The sequence below is a fragment of the Haliotis rufescens genome, unplaced genomic scaffold (genome assembly GCF_023055435.1).
Source record: "Haliotis rufescens isolate VD_foot unplaced genomic scaffold, xgHalRufe1.0.p SCAF_62, whole genome shotgun sequence".
In the NCBI taxonomy this organism is placed as follows: Eukaryota; Metazoa; Mollusca; class Gastropoda; order Lepetellida; family Haliotidae; genus Haliotis; species Haliotis rufescens.
Window position 1 is genome coordinate 674438 of NW_025964353.1, and position 19626 is coordinate 694063.

General features: G+C 40.0%; 1 protein-coding gene across 2 annotated transcripts; it reads right to left on the minus strand.

Annotated features, from left to right (window-relative positions):
• Window positions 1-8344: 8344 nt before the first annotated feature.
• Window positions 8345-19586, minus strand: LOC124114009 (dehydrogenase/reductase SDR family member 11-like). Of its 2 annotated transcripts, none has more exons than XM_046474525.2 (7): window positions 18151-19586; window positions 13162-13371; window positions 12375-12469; window positions 10234-10363; window positions 9828-9917; window positions 8768-8833; window positions 8345-8684 (listed from the first exon to the last, which is right to left on the minus strand). In XM_046474525.2, exons 1-7 carry the CDS (start codon window positions 18367-18369, stop codon window positions 8643-8645), a joined length of 852 nt encoding a protein of 283 aa, XP_046330481.2. In that variant the 5' UTR covers window positions 18370-19586; the 3' UTR covers window positions 8345-8642. The 2 variants fall into 2 exon arrangements, with proteins under 2 accessions (XP_046330481.2, XP_046330480.2); XM_046474524.2 differs by having other exon boundaries at window positions 8768-8836.
• Window positions 19587-19626: the final 40 nt, after the last annotated feature.

Below are 19626 nucleotides of genomic sequence, written 5' to 3' on the forward strand. Positions count from 1 at the left end.
GGTAGTACCAGAATGTGTACTTTACTAAGAAAATGCTATCCCAAATGTAACACTTGTTATATTTGACTACTTTCTAAGTGGCATGTATTCATGGTTTTCAATTGATGCTGATCAAAGGGGCACACGGAGTACGTGATCTGGACGACTAGTTGTCGGACTACCATTGTTGTGGAAGCCTCGGTGGCTGATTGGGTTTGATCGCTGATTTGTGTGCTGGCGATTGGTTGCCTCAATCCGATGGGGTTCAACCCCCCAAAACGTATAAGACATTTTGCTTTCCCGAGAAACCAGATGGGATTCCAAATCATTCAGAAATATTGAAAAGAGCAGGGGTGATACGTGTTCTCCCTCACGGACACCATAGTGGCATAGGAAGAGGTCTGAAATTTCTTTGTTAAACTTTACACATGACTTTATATTTCTTCACATGTTTACGAGGGTGAGGAATCTTCCCTCTATACCATGATCTGCCCTCTGAAACCCAAACCCTCCAAACACCGCCACATGCTTTAGAAACATCTATGAGAGCACTGTATAATTTTCTTTTAGCATTTTTCAAACTGTGCACCTTCATATGTTTAATACATTTTGGTCAATAGCAGAAAAACCTTTGCGAAATCCTGCTTGAGATGTGATATCTAGGAATTGTTTTAATCTTATGTTACCTATACCAGTAAATAACTTTCCAAGACAGCTTAAAAAAGTAATTGGCCTTTTAGATTTGGGGTTTAGTAAATCCCCTTTGTTCTTTTATGTTGGTTTAATAATGCGTGTTACCTATGGTTTGGGTACGTTGCCAGTCGAAACGACAGGGTTAAACAAGTCAACATACAGTGGCCCTACAGTACCAAGGGAGTCTATAAGATAATCGTTCTCTTAAAGATCTATAGAGGAGGTCCTCCATGCAATTAATCGTGCTAAATGTGGTAAGGCTGCTGGGTTAGATTTTATACCTGCCAAGGCATTAAAAAATAACTACTGTATCGATGTATTATTGCGTATATTCTCATATTGTTTTAACAACAATGTTTGCCCTAATATTTGGCGTCATAGCTTAATGTATCCTATCAAAAAAGCTGATACCGACCCACGTGATCCATTAGGGTACCGCGGAATTTCTTTAATATCAATACCATGTAAGTTATACGCAGATATTTTAAATACTCGTTTTTCTAGATGGTTGGAATTAAATGATATTTTGGCAGAAGAGCAAAACGGAACACATTTATACTTTATTCTCCATTATCAAAAACCGTAAATCTGTTAAACTTCCAACTTACGTCTGTTATATCGACGCCATGTAAGCATTTGATCGTGTGAACCGCGACTGTCTTTGGTATAAATTACATAGATTGGGAGTAAACGGAGAGTTCCTCCGATCAGTTAAATCGCTATATGAAAATAACAGCTCTCGGGTTTTTATAAATGGTAAAATGACTGACAGCTTCGCTATATTTTGCGGTGTAAAACAAGGTTGTGTTCTGTCGCCTATGCTTTTTCTGTTTTTATCAATGATTTAGTTAAAGAATTTAATGATCTTAAATGCGGAATAATGTTGATAATTCTATAATCAGTATATTATTGTATGCCGACGATATCGCTCTTTTAGCACCCGATGAAAAGTCAATACAATCAATGTTAACCTGTGTCGACAGTTGGTGCAAGAAATGGCGCCTTCAAATAAATAGCAAAAAAAACAAAAATTGTTCATTATCGTAACATATCCTCTGTTAAGTCATCCTATCACTTTACTTGTGGTGCGGACAATATAGAAATTGTTCATTCATATAAGTTTCTTGGGCTTTGGTTACATGAAAACTTAGATATGAATTATACAGCAAAAGAAATATCTAAATCAGCCAGTAGGGCACTTGGGGTAATTATCAGTAAGTTTAAAGCGGTGGGCGGCATGGATTATGATGTATTCACTACTTTATACAATAACTTAGTTCAGCCAATTTTATCATATGGTTCAGCTATTTGGGGCACCAAAGAATTTAGTTGTATTAACGCTATCCAAAATAGAGCTTGCCGCGCTTTTTTGGGAGTAGGCAACAAAACACCTAATTTGGCAGTAAGGGGGGAAATGGGATGGTCATCTAACTATACAAAGCAAAAAAATGAGATGGTACGTTTCTGGAAAAGGCTGAGTTTGTCAGATGAAAACAGGCTCATGCATATAGTGCAAAGATGGTCATCCAAATTTCGTAAGTCATGTGATAATTCAGTTAAGAAATTATTCGATGTGAAATCAATTACTTCTGTTATAACTAATCTATTATCTTGTGACTTCGACCATGCTAGAAATATACTCATCAATAAGGATAAGGAATTATGGTTGGAACAGCTCTGGGATGACAGAGGATTAACAAATGGTATTAAGTTAAGAATATATCGACTGTTTAAAACGTCTTTAAGTACCTCCAAATATGTCACTAATTTAGCCAACAGAGAACATCGTAGTATATTTGCTAAATTTAGATGTGGTACCCTCGCTCTGGAAATTGAACTTGGTCGTTTCTTGAAACCAAACATTCCCTTACATAATTGTATTTGTAACCACTGTAATACAAACAGTATCGAAGACGAGGTTCATTTCTTAACAACGTGTAATCTTTATGCAGATCAACGAGAATATGTTTGGGGTTATGCCTCGTCTCTTTGTCCAATTTTTTGTCTCATGACCCCTATAGATCAAACGACATTCCTTATGAAGTGCGATAATTTATCCTATTCTGTAGCTGCACTAATTAAATCCATGTACAAACGTAGTTGATATAACAACGTGTCATAAACCCATTCTAGTATTGTATGCCTCTGTATATTTTATAAAATATGTCATTGTATGGCAATGCTTGTTATAAATTTACGAGTATTATACTTTTATCACGTATTTTGTGCACCATTAATAAATAAATTCATCACTGTCCGCTCTAACTATTTTAGCACTTGCAGTGCTTTTAAGAACATTAGTGTCTAATAGGCCCACGCTTTTATCTTTTAATATATTTTACCTACTGTATAAATTGATGTAATTTTATGTATACACCGCTGGACACTTAAATAAACTATTTTTCTTCTTCTTCTTCTTCTTCTTCTTCTTCTTCTTCTTCTTCCTCTTCTTCTTTTCTCTATACCTACTGATTATTTACGCTTCAGTGATTTAAGAGCTCTACTTAAGTTCATCTTTGATAAAATCTTTATCTAGAGCGAATATATCATATTTGTTGTGATGAATTACATCATCCTGCAGATCTGTATCATTGTGATTTGATGCGTGAAACACATTCACCTCAGACCATTGGCTGGAAGTGTCACTCGTATTTTCGGGATTTATTACATTCCAGAACTCTCTAGGAGCCTGCTCAGCTTTACTTCTCAGTAACCTGCTCCTGTCAGTGTTGTGTTTGTTGGTAAAGTTGTTAGGACATTTCTTGTATGTTTTAGCGGGATGTTTCTAAAAAGTCCTCAAAAAGATACCAGTTCACCCATACAGAGGTACTGTGACATGAGAACTTATACACGGTAACAGTGTTGCATATTTCCTACACATCCGTTTGTATATATATGGTCTCCTTAAATACGGTCAACCGCGAGATGGAGATTCCTTTTGGTCAGATCGTACAGTAAACCAGTATTACGTTACCACTTCATTAAGGCGTCAGTAACATCATCAACTTACGTTCCTATATCAGCACTCGAATGACACGCTCTACACAGCCCAGTGCACATTTCCTGTCGAGTTATCAGCGTTGTAACAAGTGACTGAGACATTGTAATTAGTGTAATCATTAATTGCTAGAGACCAAATAGGGGACAATGCTTATGTTTTGATTTTTGTTTCCTTTGTTTGTTTTTTGTTTAACGCCGCCCTCAGCAATATTCCAGCTTTATGACGGCGGTCTCGAGTCTGGACCAGATAATCCAGTGATTTACATCATGTACATCGATCCACGCTATTGGGATCGATGACATGCATCAACCACGTCAACGAGCCTGACCACCCGATCCCGTTTGTCGCCTTTTACGACAAGCATATTTGCCTTTTACGGTAAGCATGGGTTGCTGAAGACCTATTCTACCCCGGAATCTTCGCGGGTCCAATGCTTATGTAAATACCCACATGCACATACATGCAACTCCTTATTGTCATGCCATCAAAACAAGTTGTAATTAACCATCAAATATATACAGGAGTCTTTAGCCACAAGGAATGCACTGAAACTATGTATTAACATTAAACTTAATTGTTGAACAAGTCGCAGAACGTACATATTGTGTATTTTAAATTAACTTACCTGAGAGATCTCTACTGATCTCCAGGTAAAGTGGTTACGTAAGGTAGGATGGGGTTCTCTTGTATTTCTTTGTCTTTAGTATCCTGGTCCATTTTACTTAATTGTGACATATTATTATTAGGTATAAGACATAGATGAGTGTATAACTGTTGGCTTCACCGTGGGGAGCCTGCGACACTGAGACGGGGTTTGTAGTTCTGTGCTAACATTTATGTGTGTATGTGTGTGTTTGTGTATAAGGTAACAATAACAGCTTATATATATATTTATATTGTTTTGGTGTGTATTTCATCATATAAATGGGATTTGTATCTGTAATGATATACTGATGGTTGTTCTGCCCTAACATCTATAAAATGTATGCTTGTACTTCAGAATTGACTTTCACTTTGTGTGAGTTCATTGGAGTATGAACCTTCATAGAGTGAGTTCCAAGCTGTATGAACGTCGGAGCGTGCTTCTGTCTCTATTTTGTATCTGAAAGGATCTAGATGTATACGCAATATTTAGTACTCTTGGCTTCATCTTTAAACTGACAGCCATACAACAACCATCTGTATCGCGGAATAAAATAGTTCCTCAAATCGAGAGATGACATGCACGTATGTATGTTCAACATGCTCTTCAGGAAAACTTTTGTAGTTTCTTAACAACATATGTATTCAAATAATATCCTCATTAGATGTGAAATGTCTGCTAAGAACTACCTCAGTAAGTCAGTCACAATGACAGCGCGTCGTAATGCATTTACATCAAGTACAAGACGTCAAAATGGCCGACACGATAAACGTGACTGGAGATATTTCAAAAGTTGTTAATGAACCTGTGGCGGTTACATGTTTTAGCCATCATTGATCACCTGGTCGATCATTGAAAGGGGATTAAAGATGTGTTAAACTGGACACTAAGGTAAATTGATAGATTGCTGTAGACACGGATCGAGTCGATACTTTCATAGTTTGGATGTGCATTTCTTCGTTTAGTTTACTATAGGTTCGGTCGCTGCGAGGATATTCGTCAACGATCATGCAGTCAAACTCTCTGACATTTCTCAATGTACACTGAAATGCTGAGTTCAAGATTAAAGGGTCTAAACGTTAATAAAGAACGTTTATGTATGTTTTCGTGCTAGGGAATTCCCAGGGGTTTCCCCAGGAATGTGGAAGTAGTCCGTCGGTGTTTACGTCATTTCAAGGACACGGTCTCGTCAAAAACGTATGAACGACAATTTCGCGGTCACGTGACCGACCTCTCGTTCAATGGAAAAGCGGTATATCGTGTAAACTTCAAATTAAAAAATTATTGTGTAATATCTGCTTAGATAAAGTGGTATACAGTAAATGCAAAATGTAATAATGTAATGGTATGTTTGTTTAATTGTAGATTCTTGTAATTATATACCAATAATCTTACTATATATGTTTTAGGATATATCGTTATCTCCCCATATTTCTGGTCTATCTGTGTATATCTGGGTTTGAATCTGTTGAGTTGTGAATATTATGGGTTTGCTAATTTATTCACATTAAAACATTACTAATTTATAAATATTAATACCACAACCATTTAAAATAAAACCCACACCACATAATTTCCATTTTAGTCTATGTTGTTTCAAACATACAACATGTAGTTTACATCTTTGTATCTCCTATTGTTATACGCATCTAAATTATCCAACATGCTATCTTTTTAGCACATACACGCAACTTACTTGTTTTACCATCATTTAGTTTGTGTACTATGCTTTGATTTTACATTTTATGTATGATCGGTGCACGATGCATCAGTTGTCATCTGCAGGCCTTGCTTACTTTCTTAAAAGTTTGGGTTGATACCTGAAAGCAAGACTGAAGTTGACCTAAGAGACAGGATAACCGGTGTGGCTGCCATTCAAGGAGCTACTGCAAGCTCTTTACCCTCCCATTCTGATCCATCCTCTCAGAGTTTGACGGGTTCATTCAGTGTAAACAACCACCTCGTTTGTTTTCTCTGGTGCTCCTACTGCTTAATGTCCTGTTTGGCTCTATGAGTTTGTCAACTTATGTATCTTTCTCTGAAGAAGAGATTACACAGTTTGTCAGGGGAGCTGGGGAAGGGATGTTGTGCGCACTGTTATGAGGCTTGGTCATTCGGCCTCACACCTCCGTCACAGAGCAAGGTGAGGCTCTGATGGCACCCTTTCATAATACAAGGCAAGGAAATAACGAAGATGCTATTATGTGGGGGTGTAGACGTGAGGACATGCTTGACATGCTTCTTACACATGGTCAGCAGGACAGGTCAAGCTCTGTGCTCTGCATTGTTTTCTGGTCCGAAATTAAACGAAAGGACTCTTCTGGCCACAGGTCGGGTGCCATAAAAGATTTGACAAGGTTCGTGTTGCCGTGAGACGGAGTAAGTACGCCCAGAAACAGAGGAAACTGGAGACCAAGAGGAAACCTATCAGGCCAAGGCAGTGACCCAGATAACGAGCCTTTGTTGGAAGTATCCACGTTGATTGGCATAAAAGGAGTTTTCAAAAGCCTTTTTTAGATACAGGTATTAACTATCCCAGAGACGTTACATCGTGGTTACTTATGTTCACTGGAGATAGAAATAATTTCACACAGAATGTGCAGATGGTGAAAGTTTGTCTTATAAAGGTTATGTTGACGTTCAATTGAAACGCTGAACCACTGATCATGATCCCTGATCATTCTTCTACTTGTCTGTTCTTGGTTGACCAAGACAGTCAGTATGATAAATCTGCACCTATCCTACTGGGAACAAACTATCTCATACCTGCTCTTCATTCATGCAGGGAAGTTGTCGGACCTAATTGCATCCAGCATAGCAAGATGCATACCCACCTGGTGTCTTTCACTTAGGTGCATTGTTTTGCGAGACAAAGATCTTATTCGGAATGATGGGAAACTTCGGCTATCGAAGCTGCGAACGGTCTAGATCAGTAATACCACCTAATACAACTGTGACAGTAACGACATCAATCAACAAATGATTGCCATACCGAGACACCCGTGACATAACCAACCCCCTGAAAGGGCTTCCATATCACCCGGACTTGAGAAAGAATCCAACCGCCTTCAACACAAGAAGACAGTTCAACTGTAGTTGTAACTCCCAAGTGTATCATTTGTGAAATTCAGCCAGTCCAGATTGAGAAGACAGTCCCTTTTGATTTGCAACAGGTGGTATCTGACACGAAAGAACACCCACTGGACAAGTTCAAAATTGTCTCCAAGATCACATATGAACAGAGGATGCTTCTTTAATAGTTTTTGAAGACTTCAGTGACATTTTTCCTACAGGGGACTTAGAGCGGCGCGTAAATAAAGTTTATTTGCACTTGTATCCTGTCTATCTATTGCAAAGGCTGAAACGAACATAAAGAGGAGGCGGAGCATTTATATACAGAGGCACGATATATGGTCTTTGGGGAAGAAATTACCTCCAAAATTACACGCTTGATCGCACAAGCCAACCCCTCCGTTCGCGCTCTGTGTACGTTCATGGTCGACTTGAAACGTTCTGCACAATGCTATCCTATCCTTCAACCTTTTTAATTCTTAGAGTTTCCACGCCCTTCGTATGAGTGTGATTAAAGGATTAAACTATACTCCTCTTTCTGTCAACAACGGAAATGTGACAAAGGTAATTTATATCACAAATGGAGGTCAATATTCGTTGAGAAAACGATGTGCATTGTTGTAAGACTTTTCTATGTTTAAAATATTGGCTGATCTCTACATAAAATGATAAGATCGAACTTACTTCGTTCCTTTTGGCGATATCGTGAGCCCATCATAACTTGCCTATATGTTCAACTCCGACAGTGACAATAGTTTCACAATGGAATGTGAATGTTTCTCGGAATATCAATTTGTGATTTCTGAGAAAGAAGAACAATTGAACCCCTGCATGTTTGTACCAGTGAATAAAATAATAGTGACGAAAATAACCAGGATGATCCCCATCTTGGACGCATGGATGACAAGTGATTACAAAACACAGATTGTTGAGTTTGTTTAATTTATTTTCTCCAAATCACAATGTCCCTTGAAGTCTTGAAATACCACAACAAATACACTGCAATCACCGTCTCTGTTACAAACACATGCAGCTGAGTACCAGATAAATGTTCTTCCTGATCATGTCAGTAGATGCCTTGACCAACCTTACTTCAGTAGCACCACTCTGGGTATGTCAACCAGCTAAGTAGTGTACACATATGCTTGTGTAACACTATCACTCATTTCAAATAGGTTGTTCAGTCACAATTAAAACGTTATCTTCAAGAGGTCGTTCATCGTTCATGTCTTGTTTTTGACATCCTTCGTTCAGCTAACTGGCTTCAGACGTAGGTTTCACCAGAAGGTCTATAATCTGGAAATAGGTTCATCATTATCATTTGTGTTATTAACCGTTTGTCACTGGCAGAATTTTGTCAGAGGAAGCATGTGACTCACCTCCATATGTTCTGGCGACTGCAGGGCAAATACAATTGTGCTGACGATGTCTTCCGTCTGGAGAGGCTGCTGGAGAGATGAAGGTGACAATACACACAGAACCCTCACCATGAAACTATTATCTTTATGTCTGTCATGCTCTTATTTATTTTATATGGGAGGAGAAAGATGCATTTGGTTACATGTATAAACTAAAACCCACATACTCCATTCAATGATGCGGTGTTGAGCGATGCCTGTTAAATGGGCAACTTGATTTTTGATGATGTTGAACTCAAAATGAAATTCGAAATATGACAATTTGAGTCATGCTTTGAAATAGCCATCCATATAAAGCTTTAACTTGTCAAAACAAGGTTACTTTCTAATGACAGCCGGCAAAGCAAAAGGCAAAATGCTAAAATTCAGCTACTCCACAAAACTAAAGACAAATGTGTTTAATGTTCGGTAACACTCCATACTTGCCACACGCCATAATCACGCATCGAGTCCTGCATAGATGGAGGACACATTGCCACAGCATTTTGGTAAAAATGCACATAATTCTGAATGTGTCAAAATGTTAAGAAATAGTAAAACGGAATTCAGTTTTAAGACCAAAATGTACATGTTATAAACTAAATGTCTTCAATGTTCTGAAAAACTGAAGCACCACATAGCTTTTAAGGTTGTCGACAATACAAAGCTCACACATGTGTGGAGTCAGAAAACGGCCAAAGGATTTAACTAGACACATGTTTTAGAACAAAATACCTGTTTACATCGAACTAAACATACGGCACAACAGGGCTGGGCTGGGCACAACTCTTGGCCATCTAACAGTGATCAAAAGACACTTACTACAAGGGCCCGTGAAGATTCCGGAGTAGAATAGGTCTTCAGCAACCCATGCTTGCCGTAAAAAGGTGACTATGCTTGTCGTAAAAGGCGACTAACGGGATCGGTGGTCAGGCTCGCTGACTTGGTTGATGCATGTCATCGATCCCAATTGCGTGTAATATTGCTGAGTGCGGCGTTAAACAACAAACCAACCAACCAACCAACCAACCAACCAACTTACTACAAGGTGTCTAAAACCGGACTTGGACTTTTCCTCATCCTTGTACATCCGAGAGAAGAAGTCTGTCTGTACTAAACGCGGGCTGATCGACTGTAAGAAAAGAATTATGAGTATGTAAGTCAACCAGGTTATCCCTGAACAGGTTAGAATGTCGTCCAGCTGTACCTTTGTTCAGTTGAAGCTCGGCCCTCGTGTTACAAATGTTATACACAGAACTTTGGGTTTCAAGTAAAGATGACGAGATAAATAGATACATTTTTTATAACAAAGGATTGGTCTAGAGTATTGCCATTGGCGTACATAACTATGTATCCGTTCGGGCATACGGGTTCAAACAATCGAGCCCCTGTCAACACAGTGAATGTTCTATTGTGCTAAAGAGTGGGAGTAAGAGTTAAGATGTTACCGTTACACGGATCCCGCTTTTCATCTCTCTGAGCTCTTGTCGGAGTCCTTCACACAACCCAGTGACAGCAAACTTTGTAGCAGAATAGAAATGCATTGCACGCAGCGGCATCACTCTGTGTCCGGACAGACTAGAACAACGAGGACACATGGCAGGAGATATCACAAACACGTGGTCATATCACTGTGTGTCCGGACAGACTAGAACAACGAGGACACATGGCAGGAGATATCACAAACACGTGGTCATATCGCTGTGTGTCCGGACAGACTAGAACCTCGAGGAGACATGGCAGGAGATATCACAAACACGTGGTCGTATCACTGTGTGTCCGGACAGACTAGAACAACGAGGACACATGGCAGGAGATATCACAAACACGTGGTCATATCGCTGTGTGTCCGGACAGACTAGAACCTCGAGGAGACATGGCAGATGATATCACAAACAGGTGGTCGTATCACTGTGTGTCCGGCCAGACTAGAACAACGAGGACAGATGGTCATATCACTGTGTGTCCGACCAGACTAGAACCACGAGGACAAATGGTCATATCACTTTGTGTCCGACCAGACTAGGACCACGAGGACACATGACAGATGATATCACAAACACGTGGATATATCACTGTGTGTCCGGCCAGATTAGAACAACGAGGACAGAGGGTTGTATCACTGTGTGTCCGGCCAGACTAGAACCACGAGGACACATGGCAGATGATATCACAAACACGTGGTCATATCACTGTGTGTCCGGCCAGACTAGAGCAACAATGACACATGGCAGGTGATATCACAAACGCGTGGTCGTATCACTGTGTGTCCGGCCAGACTAGAACAACGAGGACACATGGCAGGAGATATCACAAACACGTGGTCGTATCACTGTGTGTCCGGACAGACTAGAACAACGAGGACACATGGCAGATGATATCACAAACACGTGGTCATGTCACTGTGTGTCCGGCCAGACTAGAACAACGAGGACACATGGCAGATGATATCACAAACACGTGGTCGTATCACTGTGTGTCCGGCCAGACTAGAACAACGAGGACACATGGCAGATGATATCACAAACACGTGGTCGTATCACTGTGTGTCCGGACAGACTTGAACAACGAGGACACATGGCAGATGATATCACAAACACGTGGTCGTATCACTGTGTGTCCGGACAGACTAGAACAACGAGGACACCTGGCAGATGATATCACAAACACGTGGTCATATCACTGTGTGTCCGGACAGACTAGAACAACGAGGACACATGGCAGATGATATCACAAACATGTGGTCATATCACTGTGTGTCCGGACAGACTAGAACCACGACGACAGATGGCAGGAGGTATCTTGTTAATTTGATTAATCAATACAGGTTTGTCTATACATATCACCCGCCTCTAATAACAATCAACCACAAATCTAAAACCTTAATCACGTTGAGCTATCCTCCAATCATTCAGCTGACATGCCATGGTATAACTGAAATGTTCTTTAAAGCAGTGTAAAACATGACCCACTCCCTCTCTAATAAGATCTGTTTAAATCCTTTAAAAAACCAAGCATATTTGATCAACACACTACTTACTCACAGCGTAGTTTTGACAAGGCAACTCATTTGGCCATTGTTTGCCTTTTACGTCCAATCGAATGTGATGTTGATGTTTTATTCTCTGGCGTTGACTTTTTTATATTTAATGAGGTTCTGATCAATGAAATAGAAACATCTTATTCCAAGTCTCAAATGAGAGCTTATTCCCACATTTCTATAAGAGCGAATGGCATCCTTTCCATGAATGTGTCCAGATATGGACGCTTTGGATTGCATTGGATTGCATTATAGAACATTGGATGTCTTTCGATTGCATCAACTAGGATAGTGTGTATACTTTATTATTGTAATATATAACCAAAAATGAGAACGTTTGAGAATTAACACATTAAAAGTTTGTTCAAGTCATCCAGAAACCAATAGCAAATTTGCATACCATCACCGAAATAGAATATGATAACATTAAAGTGACAAGAATTCCAATGAACAATCAACTGATCAAGGTTATCATTTCTGCATAAATTTAACAAATCAAAGTGATCCCATTAACAATGAGCTTTATAAACCTTGCTCCAATTGATGTACCTGTTGAGAAGGATGATATGCCCATCATCCACCTTCCTCTCCTGCATGGACTTAAAGGCTTCCCTGCTGCACATACACAGGCCGAGGATATTCACCTGAGGTAGAAATGGGAGTTGATGAGGGACTATCTTACGAACTATGGGAAGTGCGATCCATCTTTCAGATAATGGTCATTCCGCGTTTCGAGTAACTATTTCAATAAAATACCAATATTCTTTTTTTTGTAAGAAAATATCTGAAAACTTGGACCTGGAAGGCTTGTAAAAACGCTTCGCTAATGTCAACCTAACCAATGAGATAAGGAAAACTCTCCGATAAATCCCAAGCGTGTCTTACATGAAGGTATCATTGCATAAAGGACCCGAGAAGATCCGTGTTAGAATTGGTCTTCAGCAACTTATGATTGTCGTAAGATGTGACTAACGGGATCGGGTGGTCAGGTTGACAGGACTGTCTGGCCCAGACTCGATTATTTACAGACTGACGTCATACAGCTGGAATATTGCTTGGTGCGGTGTTTAACAAAATATAACAATATTGCATAAAGATTCGGCTGCCACGCATCAAATACGGTGCATAATACAAGGACGGGCCACTTTTAAATAGAGTAGAAAACTTAGCTTCGTCTTGGTCAGAACAAATAAAACCAGTGCAAATAGTTTATAAGTATTTGCCCAATCGCTGAAAAACTTCAAAATAACTGGAAGGTAATAGAATTCGTCTTAGTGGCATCTATTTTTTATTGTGCTTTATATGATCCAAGGAATTTGTACAAGGGTAAACCTACATCCACCATTTCTCTCCACAGGGGAGTGCTTCCTGTCAGCAGGGGTTCGTTGTGGGCCAGACCTGCGTTGTTGATGCACACGTCCACCCCGCCAAGGTCAGGGTCAGCCCTGATCATCTGGAACATCGCCATGACATCTTCTTCCTTGGAAACATCACGTCTTATTGCTTTAACCATGCCAGGTTCATCCTTTAAGTCATCAGCAAGTTTCTGAGGGGGAAGGAGTGAGTGGTTGAGTTCAAGTTGAGTCACACATCGGCAATATTTCAGCAATATCGTGACGAGACAAATTTTGATATTAATAATACTTATATTGAAACTGTTTAAAATTAAGTCATCGAAGGACAGTGTAATAACTAGCATATCACAGATTTATATTAAATTATTTTAAGAGAATGTAAAAATAATTTGCATTCAACAACACAATATAAAAACGGGCTATAGATCGCCACCAACTGAGGCCATATCACCGCGCTGGGGACCATGGGGACTTACAGTACTTTTGCTACCTGCATGGACCCCAGCAGGACATGAACGTGTGGCTGCTTGTACTATTTATAGTCCAGACTGACGCCGGATTGAGATACATATCATTGTGAATCCGAGAGGACCATTCCTTGTTTTATCCCCTTTTGCCGAGCACCAGGCAGGGTAACAATAAGTATCATCTTTTAACTTATTTTGGTGTTGTATTGCAGGGTATTGTATTGGTGAATAATGTTGTATTACATTGTTTCTGTTGAGATTCAGTAGAAGTTCATAGCTTTTTGTTTTGACAATGGTTAGTTGTCAAGCATGTAATACTAACTATAGTCTGGAAGTTAATTTAAGGTACCGACGTTTACTACAATATCTGAAAAACTATTGGACTGTTATAATTAATGTTCGTTCCACCAGTGACGAACAGGTCTGGTTGTTGATGAAATATAGTGATAGCTAAATAGACAGATTTTTTATTCATGCACCGATTGTCTTTAAATGTAATATCCAGTTATGTATGACTGTTTAATAATCGCATACCAACTTTGACTGGAGAAGGTCCAATAGTTTTTCAGATATTGTAGTAAACGTCGGTACCTTAAATTAACTTCCAGACTATAATGTAAGCAGTGGTGTGGAAGTTACTATTTTGATGCTTTTGAAGTCACGTGTTATCTGGGGTTTTTTTATAAGCCACGGGCTCACCCAGAATGGTACGGAAGTTTTACGAATGTATTTAGACTATATAAGTGGGCAAACGCATGCCTCTCTGATCTCACATTACATGAAGACCAGAGGATGTGAGAAGACCATTATTTTAACCCTGGACTGCCAAGCTTGACCACTGTTGCTGCTGTAACTATATTGTCATTGTATATGTACTGTCTTTGAATTGTGTACTACCACTCTATTGTAATTGTTGTGCAGTAATTTGTATTGATTTGTAAATGTAGTTAATTTTATTATGCAATTGTTAACTGTGTACTCTTTCTTTGTTGTTTGTTGGTTTCACACTGAATTCTTTTAAATACATTTCTGGTTTAAATTATTGTTTCAATTTGGAAGTCGACACGTAACATTGGTAAGAAACGCCTAGATCGGACCACCAACCGTCCGCTCTCCGGGAAGACGCTCAAACAAGATGTGTTATTTACACTTCGGTGAATGCACAAACATGATAACAATCCTGGTAATTACAAAAGCGCTATTTTATGCAGTATTTTGCCGTACCTTGCCCACTTTCGTCATGTTTATAACAAGTTGTTGTTACATCATGACATGTTCAGTCGTCTAAGGCGCCGCGATTCGCTGTGTAGAGTTGCGTCCCTTGGGCACACCAGAAACCTATGATTGTTGGTTCGAATCCCAGTTCGCCCCGATTATGTTTCTAGGTTTGTCAGCACCATACCCGTGCTTCTGGGTTTCACCTGAGTGCGTCTGAGACCTGCATCACTTCGGGATTTCCTCCCACATTAAGCTGACACGCTGCGATATAATTGGAAAACTGTTAAAAGCGGCGTTAATCCCAACTCACGCACTCAAATTTAACGTACCAAACGTTAGCATGTGATGGGAACCGAAGTGGGAGAAGTTACAGCAACACCATGACACCTGTCGGGGCAGGCATGACAATGTTGAATCAGTGTAGAATAATTGAGGACTCAATGCCATGTTTCAACGTTGAAATGATATTCATTTTTGGTTGGATGTGAAACTTAAAATTATGATGAGATGTCGACGTTAAATTAACATCAGATATCAAAGTTGAAACAATATTGAATATTGGTTGATTATTGTTTGAATATTGGAGATTTTTTGGATTCAGAAAAACATTTAATTTACATTTTGATTAGCATAGTCAATAAAATGTATCTTTATTAGACATAGTCTAGGGTCTATAAATATATTTTTCCAGCTCCAAAAATATATATTTCATAAAGAAAGTCACTGAATTAATGTTTTTATGAAATTTAATGTTAAAAATTGGGATTTAGTATCGAGATTAGATACTTTTCAACTACAGCTTCAAAAACATGTAGTTTTTCTTTAAAGCTATGAGCCTGATCTTTATGAAAAGAAAAACACCTTGCAACAATGTAATTTCTGTGTCAGGCAATTTCTTTGTTTGTCAAGTCTGAAGCATAATTATGTTTTTTAAGAATGCTTCGGGTTATTGACGCAGGACTGACAGTACGGGGAGTACCCTGGAGGAGAAGGCGTGATTTTAAGTGCAAATCAGTTGTATCCGTGGTGAAACTCGATTTTCCATTTACGTTTACGAATGCTTTTGTTTTTAAGATCGGGGGTAGAACAGGTCTTCAGCAACCCATGCTTGCCATAAAAGGCGACTAAGCTTTCTTAAGAGGCGCTCAACAGGATCGGATGGTCAGGCTCGCTGACTTGGTTGATGCATGTCATAGTATCCTAATTGCGTGGATCGATGCTCATGATGTCAATCACTGGATTGTCTGGTCCAGACTCGATTATTTACAGACCGCCGTCATATAGCTGGAATATTGCTGAGTGCGGCGTTGCACAACAAACAAACAAATGTTTTTTATCCTTGAACGTTGTCTACTTTTGATGAAAGTAGCAGATACCAGTACTACAAGAGACCATATATTAGTATATTGTCCATAGGGTTAGAAATAACCGAGTTGATAAAAATCACAAGTGTACGAATGTCCATATTATTTGACGCGCACTAGTGTATTGTTTACGTCACAGGACGACATTGTTGACGTCAGAATGATGTGACATCAAAAATGACGTCATAACTGAAGATTGTAATTGTCGAATGTAGATTTTAAGACGGCGGTCGTGATCTATGCATTTTTATATAGGGAAGGATTTAGACATAATGTCTAACAAAGAAATTGCTTCACTCGCATGTGTATTATACTGATGTTACGAAACTCGTGTAAGAATGTTAATTGCCTTAATGTATTGCCTTTGTTCTCGCTCGGGTAATACAGCTGTGATTGACTTGATTTCATTCATTACAGGAACGCGCGGAGCGTCTACGGGTTATTGCTGGAAAGTGGCAGAAGTCAGCGTGCAGAGCCCAATACGTTCACTGTTTCTCAAACATGATTAGCACACTATCGAACAGGTACCAACAACCTCATAATGTTGACGATCGCTCCCATTCAGGGCGTCAGGAACGATTCATCCGACACCTGGCGCTACGAAATGGAGCTGGTCACGTGTCAGCCGTTTTCAGGTGAATAAGATTGCACTTTCTTCAATTGGGTTGATGAAATGAACGTCAAGCCAATGTCACCCTGAGACCTGACAGATTTGGCGGTGTGTCTGTTATAGTGTATTGTGACATCACTATGACTGACTGAACCCCAATGCATATTCTGCAAGGAGTGAGTGAGTTGGGTTTAACGCCGCTTTTAACAATATTCCAGTTATATCACGGCGTGTCAGCTTAATGTGGGAGGAAAGCTCGAAGTGATGCAGGTCTCAGACGTTTACCGCTTCGGTGAAACCCACGTGCACGGGTATGGTGCTGACAAACCTAGACACATAATCGGGGCGAACCGGGATTCGAACCCACAATCATAGGTTTCTGTCGTGCGCAAGGGACGCAACTCTGCACAGCGAATCGCGGCGCCGAAGACGACCGGGCTGACCGTGCCGCCTATTGAGCAAGGAAGGGTCACTGGACAATACCATTGAGACAACATACTGACATCCTTTGTTGTCCCATTGTAAGGCGTGTGGGTCGACGTTTTGTCTTTCAGGACGTGCACGGATCGCCAATGCTCACCTCCAGCAGCACAACATCCATCGAATGCCATGGCCAGCAATGAACCCAGACCATTCCCCATTGACGACGTCTGGGTCATATAATGACGCCGACAGCGTTGGCTTACTTCGCCAGACGTTGTACGATAAGTGGGACAGACTCCCTCAAATCGACATGGGAGACTCATTCCTCGTCGAGTGAATGAATACTTTTTTCCAATCGTGGTGGTATTATGCACTACTGATCCAAAAACATATAACATCAACATTGAAAATTCACACCTCACCCCTTTCATCCTTCAAGGTCGTTGGCTGTCATACTTCACTTCCGGTTGTAATGTGTTCCCAAATCGTACATTATTATCACACAACTACTAGTATTACAAGAAGCTAATATCTTTCACAATGTTTGGAAAGTTCAACTGATTTCCGGGTATCTCCTACTTTTTTAAGATTCTCTATATATATACACATACATAGTTGCAATATCATACCATATTTGTGAGAGCTATTTTGACAAACTATGTTGTATTGTCTCATACCAAGCTACAAAAGGAGTATATATCGTTTTATTCCATTGAATCCATATTTTGTAAGTAAATATTTCGAAACAGTTATTGGTCTCTGAAAATAATAAAACACCGGTAATAGCAGTACTCCTGGAAACGCAAGGGCCATCTAGTACCATTGTAGTTACAACGAATGATAAATAGTATTAATACCGAAATTAACTACTTTAAGCGACATCCTCACCTGTATTTTGTCGACATTCCTTGCACACCCCACCACCTTCATGCCATGCTTGACCAGTGCCTTGACCAGCCCCGCCCCAATACCGACCGAGGCTCCTGTCACTAGAGCAACACGTCCCGACCACCGCTGCATGTCTGAGTGTGATGGCTGACGACTGCAGCAACCTGTCCCTAGCCTTTTATGAAGGGATGTTTCAGCTGCACGCATCGGTGTGCGCATCTGCACCTTACTGTCAGAGACCGCCTCTGTGGCGTAGTGGATAGAGTGTCTGCCCGGAGAGCTGAAAGTCGGTGGTTCGACCCCTAACCGCGTCAGACCGAAAGACGTTAAAAGATGGTACTTGTTGTTACCGTGACGCTCGGCATTAAGGGGATAAAATGAGGCGTTCTCAATACAGCCCTGTCTGATTATACACTTACAGCGAGTTTACCTGATCATCATTTAATAATTCGTCGCCCACATCGTATCCGAAGAACACGACCCGATTCAGATGTAGGCATACAGTTGGGAACTCGTACATGGTCGTTATGTGGAACACAAGAGCTGTAGTCTTTGTGAAGAAATATACTCTTAGAGTATATAAACTTTAAACAGAATACAAATTAATGACAGGTACCGAATACACTAACCAACCTGTTATTATCAGTGACACTTGCGTCTTTTCGGTGTAATGGAAACCCGACAACTGGTAGTACTAGAATTTGTATTGTACTCAGAAAGTGTTATCCCAAATATAACATTTGTTACATTTGACCACTTTCTAAAAGGCATTGTGTATTCATAGTTTTCAGCCATGGGAGTCGTGTCAATTGATGCTGATCAAAGGGGTACACGGGATCTGGACTACTCGTTGTCGGACTACCATTGTTGTGCAAGCCTCGGTGGCTGAATGGGTTGGGTCGCTGATTTTTGTACTGGGGATTAGTTGCCTCACTCGGATGGGTTCAACCCAAAAAGTATCAGAATTTGTGCTTTCCTAAGACCGGCAGTGAGTTAAACAAATTAAATGGATTCTTTCAATAGCTTCTGGGTGTTTTTCAAGTTCATCCACAATATGGGAGTTACCATAACGTCGAATGCGTTAAATAAACAGACAGGGTCACAATAGTACCATCTTTTAACGTCTTTTGTTATGACGCGATATGATCTTGTTGACCGATAATCGGTATTCGATTATTAGCTGTGGTTAACATTCATTGTTCATGTACGTAATATTCTTTCATATTCCTTCTTTTGTTTGAATTCATGCGTCCTTTTTAACGCTACACAATGATAAGTACAATTTAATCCTCTGCCTGAAGTAATGAACGTGTCAATGCGCAACGACCACGCTCTAACCGAGCAGGCATTAAGACAGTTATAATTACATTTGTCAGGCGGTTGTGAATATAGAGACGGGAAGCATATCGACTCTACCTTCTTCCTGGTTCTTTATCAACTCCGAAACTAAAGAAAAAAACAACTCCGAAACAAAGC

What these genes read in the sequence shown, in the direction of transcription:
- LOC124114009 (XM_046474524.2), bottom strand. Translation starts at nt 18,369, where the DNA reads ATGCGCACACCGATGCGTGCAGCTGAAACATCCCTTCATAAAAGGCTA. An exon ending in CATATCATCCTTCTCAACAG is followed by an intron (nt 10,364 to 12,374) that starts GTACATCAATTG and finishes TCGTTGTTCTAG; the next exon opens with TCTGTCCGGACACAGAGTGA. An exon ending in AGTCGCCAGAACATATGGAG is followed by an intron (nt 8,685 to 8,767) that starts GTGAGTCACATG and finishes ACCTATTTCCAG; the next exon opens with ATTATAGACCTTCTGGTGAA.